At 53.0% G+C, this 13852-nt stretch overlaps 1 protein-coding gene across 1 annotated transcript in view; it reads left to right on the top strand.

Annotated features, from left to right (window-relative positions):
* The first annotated feature begins 155 nt into the window (after window positions 1-155).
* The window catches only part of ZBTB4 (zinc finger and BTB domain containing 4), a 14486-nt gene continuing 789 nt past the window's right edge, over window positions 156-13852 (top strand). Inside the window, exons 1-4 of the mRNA XM_039847213.1 lie at window positions 156-285; window positions 7806-7875; window positions 8323-9398; window positions 10070-13852. The exon at window positions 10070-13852 is cut by the window's right edge and continues 789 nt beyond it. Coding sequence (XP_039703147.1) covers window positions 8332-9398; window positions 10070-12014 — 3012 coding nt within the window. The 5' untranslated portion in view covers window positions 156-285; window positions 7806-7875; window positions 8323-8331 and the 3' untranslated portion in view covers window positions 12015-13852. The remainder of the gene's footprint in view (window positions 286-7805; window positions 7876-8322; window positions 9399-10069) is intronic.

Below are 13852 nucleotides of genomic sequence, written 5' to 3'. Positions count from 1 at the left end.
CTCCTCGGCTACTGTGTGGCACTGCAGCGCTGAGAGGGGACTGTTTCCGGGGGTGGGGTGGGGTAGGACCGGGGTGCTGGGGGGGAGCCGATGATGATGTCAGCAGCAGCGGCGGCATGGCGGCGGCAGCAGCGAGGAGCCACAGCCCATGGGCAGGCCGGGCGCTGGGGGGGGCCGAGGCCGGAGCCGGAGCCGAAGCCGGAGCCTGAGGCGGGCGAAACCGGAGCGGCCGGGGCGTCCACGGTGATGAGCAGGGCCTGCCAGACGCGGCGCCATCGCAGTCAGGTGGGCCCCGGGTGAACCGGGCAGGGCCAGGGCGGACCGGAGCTAACAGCCGGGCCCCCTCCCTGCTGCCCGGCGCCGCGGTGGCCTCCGCAGCGCCCCGCGCCCGACCGCTCCCCTTCGGGGTTGACCTGGGGGCTAAGGGGTCGGGGGCTGAGCCTAGCCCCGCCCCCAGGCGCGCAGGGCGCTGGGGGGAGACTAAGGGGGCTCTGGTACCGCGTCTGACCCAGCGGCGGCCGCGGCAGGGGGCGATCGCCAGGGTTCAGGGAAGGGGCCATCCTCACTCTCCATTCGAAGGGTTAATTCTGCAGCCGAATGTCCCCCTCCTCTGTGGGGCAGGTTGGGGGTGGGGTGGGGCGGGTGTTGAGCCCGGGCCGGCGCTGCAAGCTGCTGGGAGGGTGATGGCGTAGGAGCCAGGCAGAGAGGGGGAGGGGTGGGCCGCCGAGCTCCCCAGAGTTCGGGTGCGCGGGGTGCACTGGGCGAGCAGGGGCCCCAGAGCTGCTGCGCCGTCAGGGCAGGGTTGTGGCTGTGAGTCCTGGAGATTGTGTGACTCCGGCTGTGTTGTGGGGCAAGGTAAACCTCTCCAGGGCACCACCGTTTGCTGGTCTGGCAGCCAGGGGTCTGGGTAGAGTCCTCCCTGGGCCATGGGAACAGAAAGCCAGATGGTGGAGTGTCCACTATTGTGGGACAAAATTACAAGATGTAGCCCGGTGGCTTTGGGTGACAGGTCCACATTCAAAGCAAGGTACAATACATGCAGGGTTTGTTAGATGTGGGTTTTATGCATGTTTTATACCAGCATGTTTTCTTGCATGTATGTCTTGGTCTGCACATATGAACTATTTATGAACTTGTGTTTTCTATATAGCTGTCATGGTGTTAGTGCTGTGGGCCACATCAGAGTGCAGGGTACATATGCCTATTTAGTGGGGGCCATTGTGTACCTTCGAGTTGGAAGGTGTCATATTTAGTTCGCATTTCTGTGGCCCTGCTGAGATATGGTCCAGTCTTGGTGAGGTAGGCCCACTGGATGGGTTTGTGTGTTTGTATGATGATTGAGTTGAGGGGGGAGCGTGCATGTCTAGAACTCAGGTTCTACTTATCATGTGGAATGTGAGAAACCCTAAGTCGCGTCTCAAGGTACTTATGGAGCAGCTGGCACTGGTGTGAGGGGCTCTAGGTGGAATGTGCAGGTTGTGTTTATGGGATCTTGGGCAGCCGAGCGAGGGGAAGGTTGTGTGTGTGCAACAGTCTCTAAGGGATTCTTTTGTGACGTTGTTTGTGGGAGCCTGTCCATGTTATTGGGCTGGGAGGCAAGCTGGTCAGAAAACACTTGTGGGGAGGGAGGTGGCGTGACAAGGGCATGTGGGCCTCAACCTCGAGAGATCAGCCACAAGCTATGTGTGCGTGCCTCCCTTCTTTGTGTTTAAGTGGCCGTGTGGGGCTGCTGTGGGGCTATGTTAGGAAAAAAGCAGGAAGATAAATATGGGGCATAGCAAGGGCAACAGGCAGGAGGCTTGGGTGTCCTCAGGATAGCTCAGCTAGTCTCTTTGTGTAGGGTCTGTGTGCATACCCCTCTCCAGCCTGTCCAGCATGTCAGGGTCATTGGGAGGAGAGGCCTGGCTGCTGCAAGGAAAATGAACTTGGACGGAGTGGCTCCTTGGTCATGTTTACGTAAAGGCCGGGTGTGACTCTTGTCACTGAAATGGAAAAAAGAAACATGAAGTTTTTAGCCTCCTCCTCCTGCTTCACCCTCTCTCTGCCCCTCTTTCAGCTATCTCTGCTTTTCTGTCTCTTCTGTTATGCACACTGGGCCACTCCTACGACTGTGGAAGGGTCTGGGAACAGAATTTGCTCACTAGGCAGATTCCTTAGAACAGGTTTTCCTCACCTTCGGGGCCTGGGCCCTGCTGTAGATGTGGTTGTGTGTGTGTGTGTGTGTGTGTGTGTGTGTGCGCGCGCGCGTGCGCGCACACATGTAGGGAGTGAATGGTTTGTGTTCTAAGTGTACATACCACTGTACTGCGCCTAGCCTGGCTGGGAGGGTGGATATGCATGGGGCAGGGAAGTCACTATGGCTGGGGCCTCCTGGGGGGAGGGGGTTGCTGGCTACTGTGAGAGGCCTATATAACAGGTGCATGATGGCCTAGTGGAGGGAAAGGAGATCTAGACTAGAACCAAAGGGGTTCTGACCCTACCGCTTCCTCACTGGCACTTTCCCTGGGTGAGCCTCAGTTCCTTATCTGTAAAATGGGGCTAATTGCCTGCCCTGCCTATCTTCCAACAGGGTCGTAAGAAAGTAGCACATGGGAAATGTACCTGGAAAGTAGCTACTGTTTGGGGACTATGCCTATGCCAACAATTGTCAGCCCTCTGCCATCACTGAGCCCCTTGTTGGGGCTTGGCTAATAACAATAGCAGTAAACAGTTATTTGGCATTCACTGTGTACCAGGCGCTATTCTCAGTGCTTTTATATAGGATCACTCATTTAGTTTTCGCAATGCCCTGTAGAAGTAGCTATTCTAATTATCTCTCTTTTTCAGATGAGACAACTGAGACCCAGAGAAGTAATTTGCCCAAAGCCATTTAGCTAGTAAGAGGTAAAGCTGGATTTGAACACAGGCAGTCGGGTTCCAGATCCTGTGGTCTTCTATACTGTCCTCTGCTGCCTTTTCGAAGCTTTCCGTGGGTCTCTGCGCACACATTTTTTCCCCAGTTTCTGTATAACTTAGCACCAGCATCAATCCATTTCAGAAGACCAGTGTGTTTAGACAGTGACTCAGGGAGTCCTTGCCTGGGTACTAGCTAAAATGTTGATGAGCCAGGTAAAAGAGAGATTGTCCTTGTCTTGTGCGTCAGGAAGGGCCAAGAGGGAGGTGGCATTTGAGTTTGATCTTAACGCTTTGGAGGGCGTTGGGGAAGAGGTTGGGAAAAGGCTGCATTTCTGGCAGGAGGACCAGCATAGGCAAAGGCATGGAGGTGCAGGATGTATTGAGGTTGGAAAGTAAACTGGGTACTTGAAGGGAGACTAACACAAGTCAAGATTAGAAAGGAAGATTGGAACTAGACCCTTGAATGCCTGGATGAGGAATTTGAACTTTATTCTGGAGTGAGTGGGGACCAGTGAAGGATTCTAAGCCTAGAAGTGATATCACTTCAGCTGTACTGGGGACGTTGACCTTTAGTAATAGGAAGGTTGGCTGGTAAAAAGTAAGCTTGGGGTCAGTGGAATAGCTGAGAGGTTATGGCCTTGGACCATGCCAGTGTTAAAAGGCCCTGAGCTAGTTTGGGGGCCAGAGGCGGGTTGAAGGGAAGGCTTCCAGAGCCATTCCCAAGCTGGGCTGCAGATTCGACAGGACTTGGTGACTGCTGGATATGGGCAGCTAGGGAAAGGGCGGAGTCAGACGTGACACAATTAGCACTTAGCACGTGAGACCTTGTGTGATGATTTCTGCAACCAGCTGGCTGGCCATAAGCCCCTTTGGAGCAGAATTCGGCAGTTTGGAAGAGGGAAAGACTCAGCATCTGGGTTCACACAGACCTGGATTTGAATTTTGACTCTGTGCCTCACAAGCTGTGTAACCTTGAGCAAGGTATATTTATCCCTTTGTGAGTCTCAGTTTCCTCATCTGTAAAATTGGGATAATATAAATATTGACTTTGAGTGGTCATTTGTAGGGAAATCATTAAACGAGATAATGCACGTAAAGCCCTGGAAGTATATCAGGCAAAGGGTGAGTTCCCAGAAGTGGTCAAGTACACTTATCATCCCAGCTCCTGGCCAACTCAGTCTGGCACTGAGGATGGCTTCCTTCCTGAGGGCAGAGAGACTCTAGGCAGACTTTGAAGAATGCAGTTTCATGCATTCACCAAAATATTTAAATCTCCCATTATATATCAGGCACTGTTCTAAGCACTGGGGATAGCAGTAAACAAAACAGACAAAAACCTCTCCCTCCCTTGGAGATTACATTCTAGAGATAAATGAACACTAAGTGCCACGAAAAAAAAGTAGGGGAGAAGGATAGGAAGTTTGGGAAGGCAGCGGGTGGCCAGGGAAGGCCTCCAGAGGAAGGTAACTTTTGAGTTTAGGCTTAAAGGAGGTGGGGCAGCAAGACATGAAGCTATCTGAAGAAAGAACATTCCCAGCAGAGGGAACAGCAAGAGGTGGAGTGTGTCTGGTGGCAGTGCTTTCATCCCCACCTCAGACACACCTTTAAGATCACACAGTCAGTCCAGAGTAGAGAAACAGTAAAAACAAATAAAAAACGAAAAACCACAGAGCCACCAAACCTACCATGAAGCCTGATTTCTGCCTTTTTCTTCACCACTTCCCCCCACCATTTTCCGGGACTGAGTTCCAAGATGATGATAAGAGTGAGCACTTTCTGAGCAGTTACTATGTGCCAGGTACTCTTCTAGGTACTACCAGTTATTAACTCACTTACAACAACCCTATGAAGTGGAGACTTTTCATTATCTCTACCTCACAGTTAAGGAAAAGGAGACACAAAGAGGTTAAATTAAGTAACTTGCTCAGGGTCACATAGCTATTGTCTTCTCCACCTTCTATAAGCCTTTGTAGGGCAGTGGCCAGTGGCGAGGCAGTTAACTCAGGAGAGCTGGGTCCAAACCTGATTTGGTTAGCACTCAAATTTCATGAATTTTAAGACCTAATGAGACCAGGGAAGATCACCCTGCCGCTATGTTCTCTATACCTGAAAGTGAGGAGTTTAGAGTATTTAAAACCTCATTTTTCTCATCTGTACAATGGGATTGACGATGGTCCTTTTTGAGTGTTGAAATAAGATGATGCAGAGAAAATGTTTAGCTCTGTACCTGGCACATAGTATTTCATAAATGGCAGCTATAAGTACCATGGTGATGATATTCTAGGTGATCTCTGAGCTAGGCCATCTTTGAACTTTTCTGGTTCTAAGAAGCCTCAATAGTCCTTCTCCAAGTATCTTGACAGCACATAGCAATGCCTCAGCAGGCACTACGCCTGCGTGGTTGTGCAAGTGGCCTACCCAAGGAGGTAAGTCGGGGATTGGAATCGAACCTTCACTTTGCTCATCTGTGCAGAGCTGCTACCTCCTGGAGGTAGGGGCCCTTCCTCTAATCTTCACAAAGGTGTTATGTGGGCTAGTGGGGGCCCTCATGGGTGCTGTTGAAAGAAAAACACAACTGTTTTTCTATACACTCTACTTATAACACTTCCGATACAAAATGTGTGGATTTCTCCCACACTTCCAATTCTCTGACACTAGCTGGATATCTACAGCTCAATTTAATTCTGACAGTACCTGGAGATAGTGTCAGATCCCACAAGGTAAGGGCTTGGTCCCACAAGACTGCTCCCACTTCAGATGCCATTTGCACGTCCAGGCCTCCTATACTGACCAGCTATAAACTGGAGTTTCCCATGACCACTTCCTCAGATTTGATAATTTGCTAGAATGGCTCATAGAAATGAGGGAAACACGTTTACTGATTTATTACGTAATAAAGGATAAGATAATATAGATGAATAGTGAATGAAGATGTATGAGCTCGAGACCTTCTGTTTCACAGAGTTGGGGTGTGCCGCCCTCCTGGCATGTGGATGTGTTTGCCAACCTGGAAGCTCTCTGGACCCCATAGTTAAGGAATTTTTATGGAGGCTTCCTCACTTAGGCATGATCGATTATTAACTCAGTTTCCAGTCCCTCTCCCTTCCCCTGAGGTTAGAGGTGGGGTAGGACTGAAAGTTCCAAGCTTCTAATCATGACTTGGTCTTTCTTGTGACCAGCCCCCATCCAGGAGCCCACCAAGAGTCACCTCATTAGAACAAAAGATGCTCCTATCACCCAGGGAATTCCAAGGGATTTAGGAGCTTGGTGTTAGGAACCAAGGTCAAAGACCAACTATTAGAACAAAAGATGCTCCTAATGCTTTATCACTTAGAAATTTCATGAATTTTAAGAGCTCTGTGTCTGTTATGGAGACAAAGACCAAATATATATTCCTATTGTATCAAAATATCATAGCTGTAAACATACCCTTCACCCCGATGTTATATAGGCAAGAACACAAGCGTTGGAGCCAAACTTCCTGGGATCAGATCCCAGCCCTGCTAATAACTGGTCATAGATCCTTGGACGTGCTATCTAGCACCTCTGAGCCTTGGTCTGTCACTTTAAAATGGGGAAACTAACTGCTACCTTTTAGAGTAGTGAAAAGGAAAGGAGCAAATGAGGTAATGCAAGTAAAGCACTGACTGTTGGGGATCCCACTGGGCCAGTAGTGGTCGTGAAAGGGAGTGGGAGGCCTTGCTCTCTTTTCTCACTTTACAACCAGACCCATCTGCAATTTAACAACTGACAGGGTAGCACTGATCCAGGTGTGTGTCTGGCTGTCAGGGCTCTTGAACTTTTGCACATCATCCCTGTTTATCACCTTCCTCCTCTTTTTATAGGAGAGGAGGCAGAGCAGTCTTTCAGGAACATGAAATGGACTATGTAGGCAAGGCTGTTTAGTCCAGATAGTATCAATACTAAATGGGAAAAGAAGGTTTTTTGGAGGGGTGGGAATTGTATGAGGCACTCATGCAGGACACCTCAGAGGAAATGTGTCACCCAGGGTATTCGGAAGAACACTCCCAGGCTTCATGGAGGGTGGATGAGAGGGACCAAGAGCTCTGCTTTCAGGTAAGCAGGACTAGCTCTGTGAACAGACCCTGTCTGTTATCAGCTCTGTGTGACTTTGGCTAAGTCACTGTATGGCTCTGAAACTCAGATCTTCAACTGAAAAATGGGACACCCAAGCCCTGGCTGTACTTACAGAGGAGAGTGGCTGTGAGTTTCCTTCTATGTGGTAACCACCACAGATCACATTTGGGTTACCTGCTACTCCTTTTGGATGAGTCTTCCAGAAAGAGGTGAAGTCCTAAAGCCACCAGCTCTCAGACCCAAGATTCCTCACTCCCGGTCTATGCCCCCTATCCAGTGTCCCCCAGAGACAGAGACAGGCTGGCACGTGTATGAATTATGGTCTTTGGTGGTCTCCTGTGAGGAAAGTCTCTCAATTTGAATATCTAGCAGCTTGGTCCAATAAAAAAGCTCAAGCAAATCTATTTTGATATATAAAAAAGATCATTATAATAAAAGACAACATGCAAATCTTTGATTTCCTTTGAGTCCCAAGATTGGGCCAAAAGGACTTGAGAGTGATCTAACAGGCTTCCCTAGAGCTATGGGACTGAACTAAGCTGCTGTATGTTTTAAAGCGAATAATATGCAAATTATCTTGTTCTTGTACTTCTGGGGGTCAGTAGAACAAGGCTTTGCAATAATCTGTGTGACCTCCTAGGTCCAATTGGATATGGCTAAGCAAATAACCTGACAGAGGCTCCTGGGAAGTTCAGAGCCTGCAGAGCAGCCCAAGCATCCTCTTTGACCCAAGAGCTATACCACCACGCACCTCCTGGTGTCCCTTCCTTCCCAGTTCCCTTACTGAGGACATAGTTTCTGTTTCTTCACAGAGGGAAGAGGCCCGGCAGAAGGGACTTGCTGAGCCACCCCCATTCCGCTCCATGTTGGCTGTGCTCTCAGGTGAGATGGTGAGAGGTTTGCAGCTACAAAAATTGAACCTGAGGCAGCAGGCCAGCAAGGGCAGCCATTTTGTCTAGGCTGGGGAATACTGTGAAATGGTCATCAGTTTCTGTGGGGCCTTCCTCCTCCTGCCAGTGGGAGAGAGGTATCCATTGCTTACTTCTCTAGTCTGTGACTTTAAAGGTTTTGACCCCTTGACCTTCATTAAGACCTAAAGTATCCCTGGCATCTTCTAGCCCTAGATGTTTGACATACTGGTATTGGATGCTGGCCAGACATGGGTGACTAAGGTTAACCCCTGAATTCTGTGACCAAAAGTTAGTCAGCCTTCCACTAATCTCCGAACGACAACCTCTAACCCCCTCTCAGCTCACTTCCCTGATTTAAGAGGCCCCTGCCCTCTGCCCAGCCTCTGAGATCCTCCCTGGCCTCTTCTCCTCTGTCTAGGCTGGCACCATGCCCCCCCCAGCAGAGGTGACGGACCCGTCCCATGCCCCCGCCGTCCTGCACCAGCTCAATGAGCAGCGGCTCCGTGGCCTCTTCTGTGACGTCACCCTCATAGCCGGAGACACCAAGTTCCCTGCTCACCGCAGCGTCCTGGCTGCTTCTAGTCCCTTCTTCAGAGAGGCCCTGCTTGCTTCAGCCCCACTGCCCCTCCCACCAGTTACTGGGGGCTCAGCCCCCAACCCTGCCACCACCACAGCTGCCTCCTCTTCCTCTTCTGCCTCTTCTTCCTCTTCCTCCTCCTCCTCCTCCTCCTCTTCTCCCCCTCCAGCCTCGCCCCCCACTTCATCCCCACCCCGGGTCCTGGAGCTGCCAGGGGTGCCAGCAGCTGCCTTCTCCGATGTCCTCAACTTCATCTACAGTGCCCGGCTTGCACTGCCTGGCGGCGGAGGGGACGGGGCAGCTGTGGCAGAGATCGGAGCTCTAGGGCGGCGTCTGGGCATCTCCCGCCTGCAGGGCCTGGGGGAGGGAGGTGATGCCTGGTTACCTCCTGCCCCAGCCCCAATGGCCACCTCGCAGCCTGAAGAGGACAGCTTTGGGCCTGGGCCTAGGCCAGACGGGGAGTGGGAAAGTGACAGGGCTGAGGCCCAGGCCTCTGACTTGCAGCCCCCACTGCCCCGGCGGCCCGTCCTCTGCCCCCGATGTGGGAAAAGCTTCATCCATCCTAAGAGGCTACAGACCCATGAGGCACAGTGCCGTAGGGGGGCCAGCAGTCGGGGGTCTGCAGGACTGGGAGCCGGGGGCTCTGGCCCCAGTGGCCCGGCAGGAGTGGAGGCCTCAGCTCTGCCTCCTGCAGTGGGCTTCAGAGGTGGCCCCGAGCATGTAGTGAAGGTGGTGGGCGGCCACGTGCTGTATGTGTGCGCGGCCTGTGAGCGTTCCTACGTGACCCTGTCCAGCCTGAAGCGGCACAGCAACGTACACTCCTGGCGGAGGAAGTACCCCTGCCGCTACTGCGAGAAGGTGTTTGCCCTGGCTGAGTACCGTACCAAGCATGAGGTGTGGCACACCGGGGAGCGCAGGTGAGTGGCCTGGGGCTGGGGTTAGGGGTGGGTGGGGGCAGTCAGGTGAGGAGTCAGCACTCAAGGACCACATGAACGAGGGAGGGAGTGGGCAGAGCATGGGGCTTAGGAAGTCATTCTAAGACATCTGCTCCCCACTGGCCCCTGCTCTCCATCACTCACCCATCTGCCTCCCTCCATCCCCAGTTCCTACTGCTCATGCTTGCTAGCACCTCTAGGTGCCATGTTCTGGCTTGGTGCTATGGAGAAGGCCAAGGAGGAAAAAGAAAGTCGCCCTCACAAGAAAGGACTGTGGGGAACACAGGGATGCCCCCCAGTAGTTATAATATGTATTTCCATAATGTATCCCTGTTCATAAGACATTACCCCATTCTGTCATTTGAGCTTCAGAAGGTTTTGTTAGGCAAGGTGTGTGTGATTATTCCCAATTCACTGATGGAACAGCTGAGGCCCAGTGTCTCACAGCTGGTGGGGGGCACTAAGCTAGGACTGGTGTCTTTCCTGAGGCTGGCAGGGTGGGATAAGCAGCATGAAAGGAGGGTGAACAAATGGCTAGGGGGAGTTCTAGGTCTGAGTAGAGGGCAGTAGAGGACATAGGAAGCTGAAGCCCTGGTTTCAGGGCCCATGACAACTGGCTCTGTCCCTGCCGTGTTCTCTCTGTCCTGGCCCAGGTACCAGTGCATCTTCTGCTGGGAGACCTTTGTCACTTACTATAACCTGAAGACCCACCAGCGAGCCTTCCATGGCATTAGCCCAGGCCTCTTAGCCAGTGAGAAGACACCCAATGGAGGCTATAAGCCCAAGCTCAATACCCTTAAGCTGTACCGCCTGCTCCCCATGCGAGCAGCCAAGCGGCCCTACAAGACCTACAGCCAGGGAGCCCCTGAGGCCCCGCTTTCTCCAAACCTCAACACATCAGCCCCTGCAGCAATGCCAGCCAGCCCACCACCCAGACCCCCACCTGCCCCAAAGCCTTGTCCCCCACCCTCTGTCATCACTTTTGCCCATCCAGCTCCCTCTGTCATTGTTCATGGGGGCAGTAGTAATGGGGGAGCAGGGGGTGGGCTGGCCAGCACAGGGGGGGCCCAAGCTGCCTCAGTCATCACTTACACTGCTCCCCCAAGGCCCCCCAAAAAACGTGAGTACCCACCTCCTCCACCAGAGCCTGCAGCCACACCAGCCAGCCCAGCCATAGCAGGCAGCCCAGCAACGGCTGCAGGGCCTGCCACAGCCACAGAGGAGGCCAAAAACCGAAACCTGCGGGCTGGAAGGACTCTGACCTACACAGCCAAGCCAGCTGGTGGGATTGGCGGGGGCGGGGGTCCTCCTGCAGGGTCTGGTCGGGGCCCCTCTCAGTTACAGGCACCACCTCCACTGTGTCAGATCACTGTGCGAATCGGTGAGGAGGCCATTGTCAAGCGCCGCATCTCAGAAACTGACTTGCGTCCTGGGGAGCTGAGTGGAGAGGAGGTAGAGGAGAGCGAGGACGACGATGAAGAGGAAGATGAGGAGGAGGAGGAAGAGGAGGAAGAGGAATCGAAGGATGGTGCGGAGGACCAGCTCTGGAGGCCCTACTACTCCTACAAACCCAAGCGCAAGGCTGGAGCTGCAGGCTCCAGCAGCAGTGGGGGCAGCGGGATGCCTAGAGGCCGCAGGCCACCACGCTGGAGACAGAAGCTAGAACGGAGGAGCTGGGAGGACACCCCAGCGGCTGAGGGCCCCACGGGACGTGCCTGTGGTGAGCGGAGGCACCGCTGTGGGGACTGTGTCCAGACATTCGCCACCTTGAGGAAGCTGCGAAAGCACCAGGAGGCCCACAGTGGGGGCTCCCACAGCTCCCGAGCTGGACGGAGGCCTTCCACCCGCTTCACCTGCCCTCATTGCTCCAAGGTGTGCAAGACTGCAGCTGCCCTGAGCCGCCACGGGCAGAGGCATGCTGCTGAGCGGCCTGGGGGCACACCCACACCTGTCATTGCCTACTCCAAGGGCAGCACTGGCACCAGACCTGGGGATGTCAAGGAAGAAGCCCCCCAAGAAATGCAAGTCTCCTCATCCAGTGGGGAGGCAGGTGGCGGGAGTGCTGCTGCTGAGGAAGCTTCTGAGACCGCCTCACTCCAGGACCCTGTCATCTCAGGGGGTGAGGAGCCCCCAGTGTTGGCAGGAGGGGGTACCTATGCATACCCGCCTGTGCAGGAATTTCCGCTGGCTCTGATTGGGAGTGGCCGGGAACCTGGTGGTGGCAGAGGAAAACCTGGGAGTGATGGGCCAGGGGGGGTTGGGGAAGGGGACCGGATGGAAGGAATGGGGGCTGCCAAAGTCACTTTCTACCCTGAGCCCTACCCACTTGTCTATGGCCCCCAGCTCCTTGCTGCCTACCCTTACAACTTCAGCAACTTGGCTGCTCTCCCAGTTGCTCTTAACATGGTCCTACCTGATGAGAAAGGTGGAGGGTCTCTTCCCTTCCTACCAGGGGTCTTTGGCTACGCAGTCAATCCTCAAGCAGCACCCCCTATGCCCCCAACTCCACCTCCCCCAACTCTTCCTCCACCAGTCCCCCCTAAGGGAGAAGGGGAACGAGCAAGGGTCGAGGGAACCCAGAAGGGAGATGTGGGGTGAGCTCTGGGCCCAGATCCCCCCTTTCACCAAATGCCACCCACCCTGAACCCCCTGCCACTACCAGCCCCTGGCCTCCCTACCCCTTGGGAGCCCCTCCACATTTTTGTGCAGGGACTTAGGGGCCCCTGGAGCTCAGGAGTCAGGCTGTTTTGTGTGAGATTGTAGTTTTCCCATCTCCTGGGAAGGGATCTTTGGTGGTTCCCCTCTCAGTTCTCCACCAGGGAATGGCCTCCATGAGGGGCAGGGCCAGCTCCCATCCCTTCTCCAGCCCTTGGGGCAACTGAGCAATATACTTATATAAATCTCTACTCATGGCCCCCACCAGCTCTGAATGTCTAACCTACCCCCCTGATTCGTAAAACTAGGGGGAAACCATCTCCCTCACCTAATGATCCCCCCTCATTTTGAAGCTTTCTCTAAGCCCTTGCCAAGATGCTTCCTAGCACATTCCATTCGTGGCCCAGGGCCTGGACCAGACCATTGTGATACCCGACACCTATCCACCTGGAAGCTTGGCTTTGGATTCTATTCTTCCTAGGGTGGATTTCTGTGTCCCTGTTTCCTCCACGTTAAATTGCCATGCCTTCCTTAGCTTCCATGCCTTTGGATCTTCCATATTCCTCCTCATTCTCCTTGACTCTGCAGAAGGCCTCTCCTAATTCAGGTCGAGGAGGTGTTGGGGGGAGGGCTACCCATCTGCTTCACAGTTAAGCACTTTCCCAGCCCAGGGCAGCACCAATATTGGCCCTATCTTTACCCCCAAATCCAGTGAGCCCCAGATTCTTCCAAGGCAAAAGAAGTGAATAGATCACACCTCTTCCTGCCTATACATATGGCCTCTTCTGGGCTAACCCAGATTTGGGGGCTAGGAGGGAGGAGTTCCTTATGGGATGGGGAAGGGAATCTACTTTCTCCCTATTTTTCCTGATGGTTTCTCCCAGACTAGACCAAATAGCCAGAAAAATGATGGGGGTTAGATGGGTGGGTAAGCCCAAGATTTGCACATGACCTCCCATCCTTACCTTTACCCCCATCTTCCCCAATGTCACTTCCCTCACCAATCACTCCAGATGGTTTTTGGGGAACCATTCTACTCCCTTGGTGGGCTTTGAGGTATTCCCACCAACTTTCCCTCCAAAATAGCACCTTATACCCCATCTTTGACTCAGTTCCCCACACCCAAAGATCCCAGCCTAGGGATGGGGTGCAGGGACTTTAAATAGTCCCTAATCCCTAATTTGCACTAGTTAACCCTGGCCAAGGGTCCCCTTTCTTTCCAGTGGGGAGTTGAAATGTTTGCTCCTAATTCTCTGATAACTGGGTCTTCCCAGTCTGTGATTGGATGAATATTTCCCATTTTACCCGCATCCCTCCACACTCAAAAAAACAAAAACAAAAACAAAAACAGCTCACAAGGGTAGAGCCAGTTTTGGGGAGCAAATTTGATAAATGGGAATTAGAGGAGTGCAGTTTTAAAAAGGGGAAAGTTGCTGTTATCAAAATGGCAGCCTTTTTTCCAGCTACTGTTTCTAGAGCCAAGATGGCTGCCCTCAACAGATGTTGAAAGGGCAAGATCATGGCTTTTGGAAGGAGGTGCGTTTGTGGAGAGGGACAGGAGCATCCTCCTGCCTCCTCTTACCCTCCCAGCCTATACAAAGGGAGAGGCTTTTGACAGGCTCCCTGAATGTTAACCACGGAGGAGTGTTACTCTTTCACTCCTCCTCTGTCTCTTTGCACTTTTCTTGGTCTTGGCCACAGTCCGAGTGAAGAGTTTTCCTACTGAATGTACCAAGTTCCAATTTTTATGGGAGAAAAAAAATTTTAAGCGGAAAATGCAA

The sequence above is a fragment of the Pteropus medius genome, unplaced genomic scaffold, assembly GCF_902729225.1.
Source record: "Pteropus medius unplaced genomic scaffold, Ma_sr-lr_union100, whole genome shotgun sequence".
NCBI classification, from domain to species: Eukaryota; Metazoa; Chordata; class Mammalia; order Chiroptera; family Pteropodidae; genus Pteropus; species Pteropus medius.
Note: the sequence above shows the minus strand (reverse complement) of the source record. Positions and strands in the feature narration are given on the sequence as shown.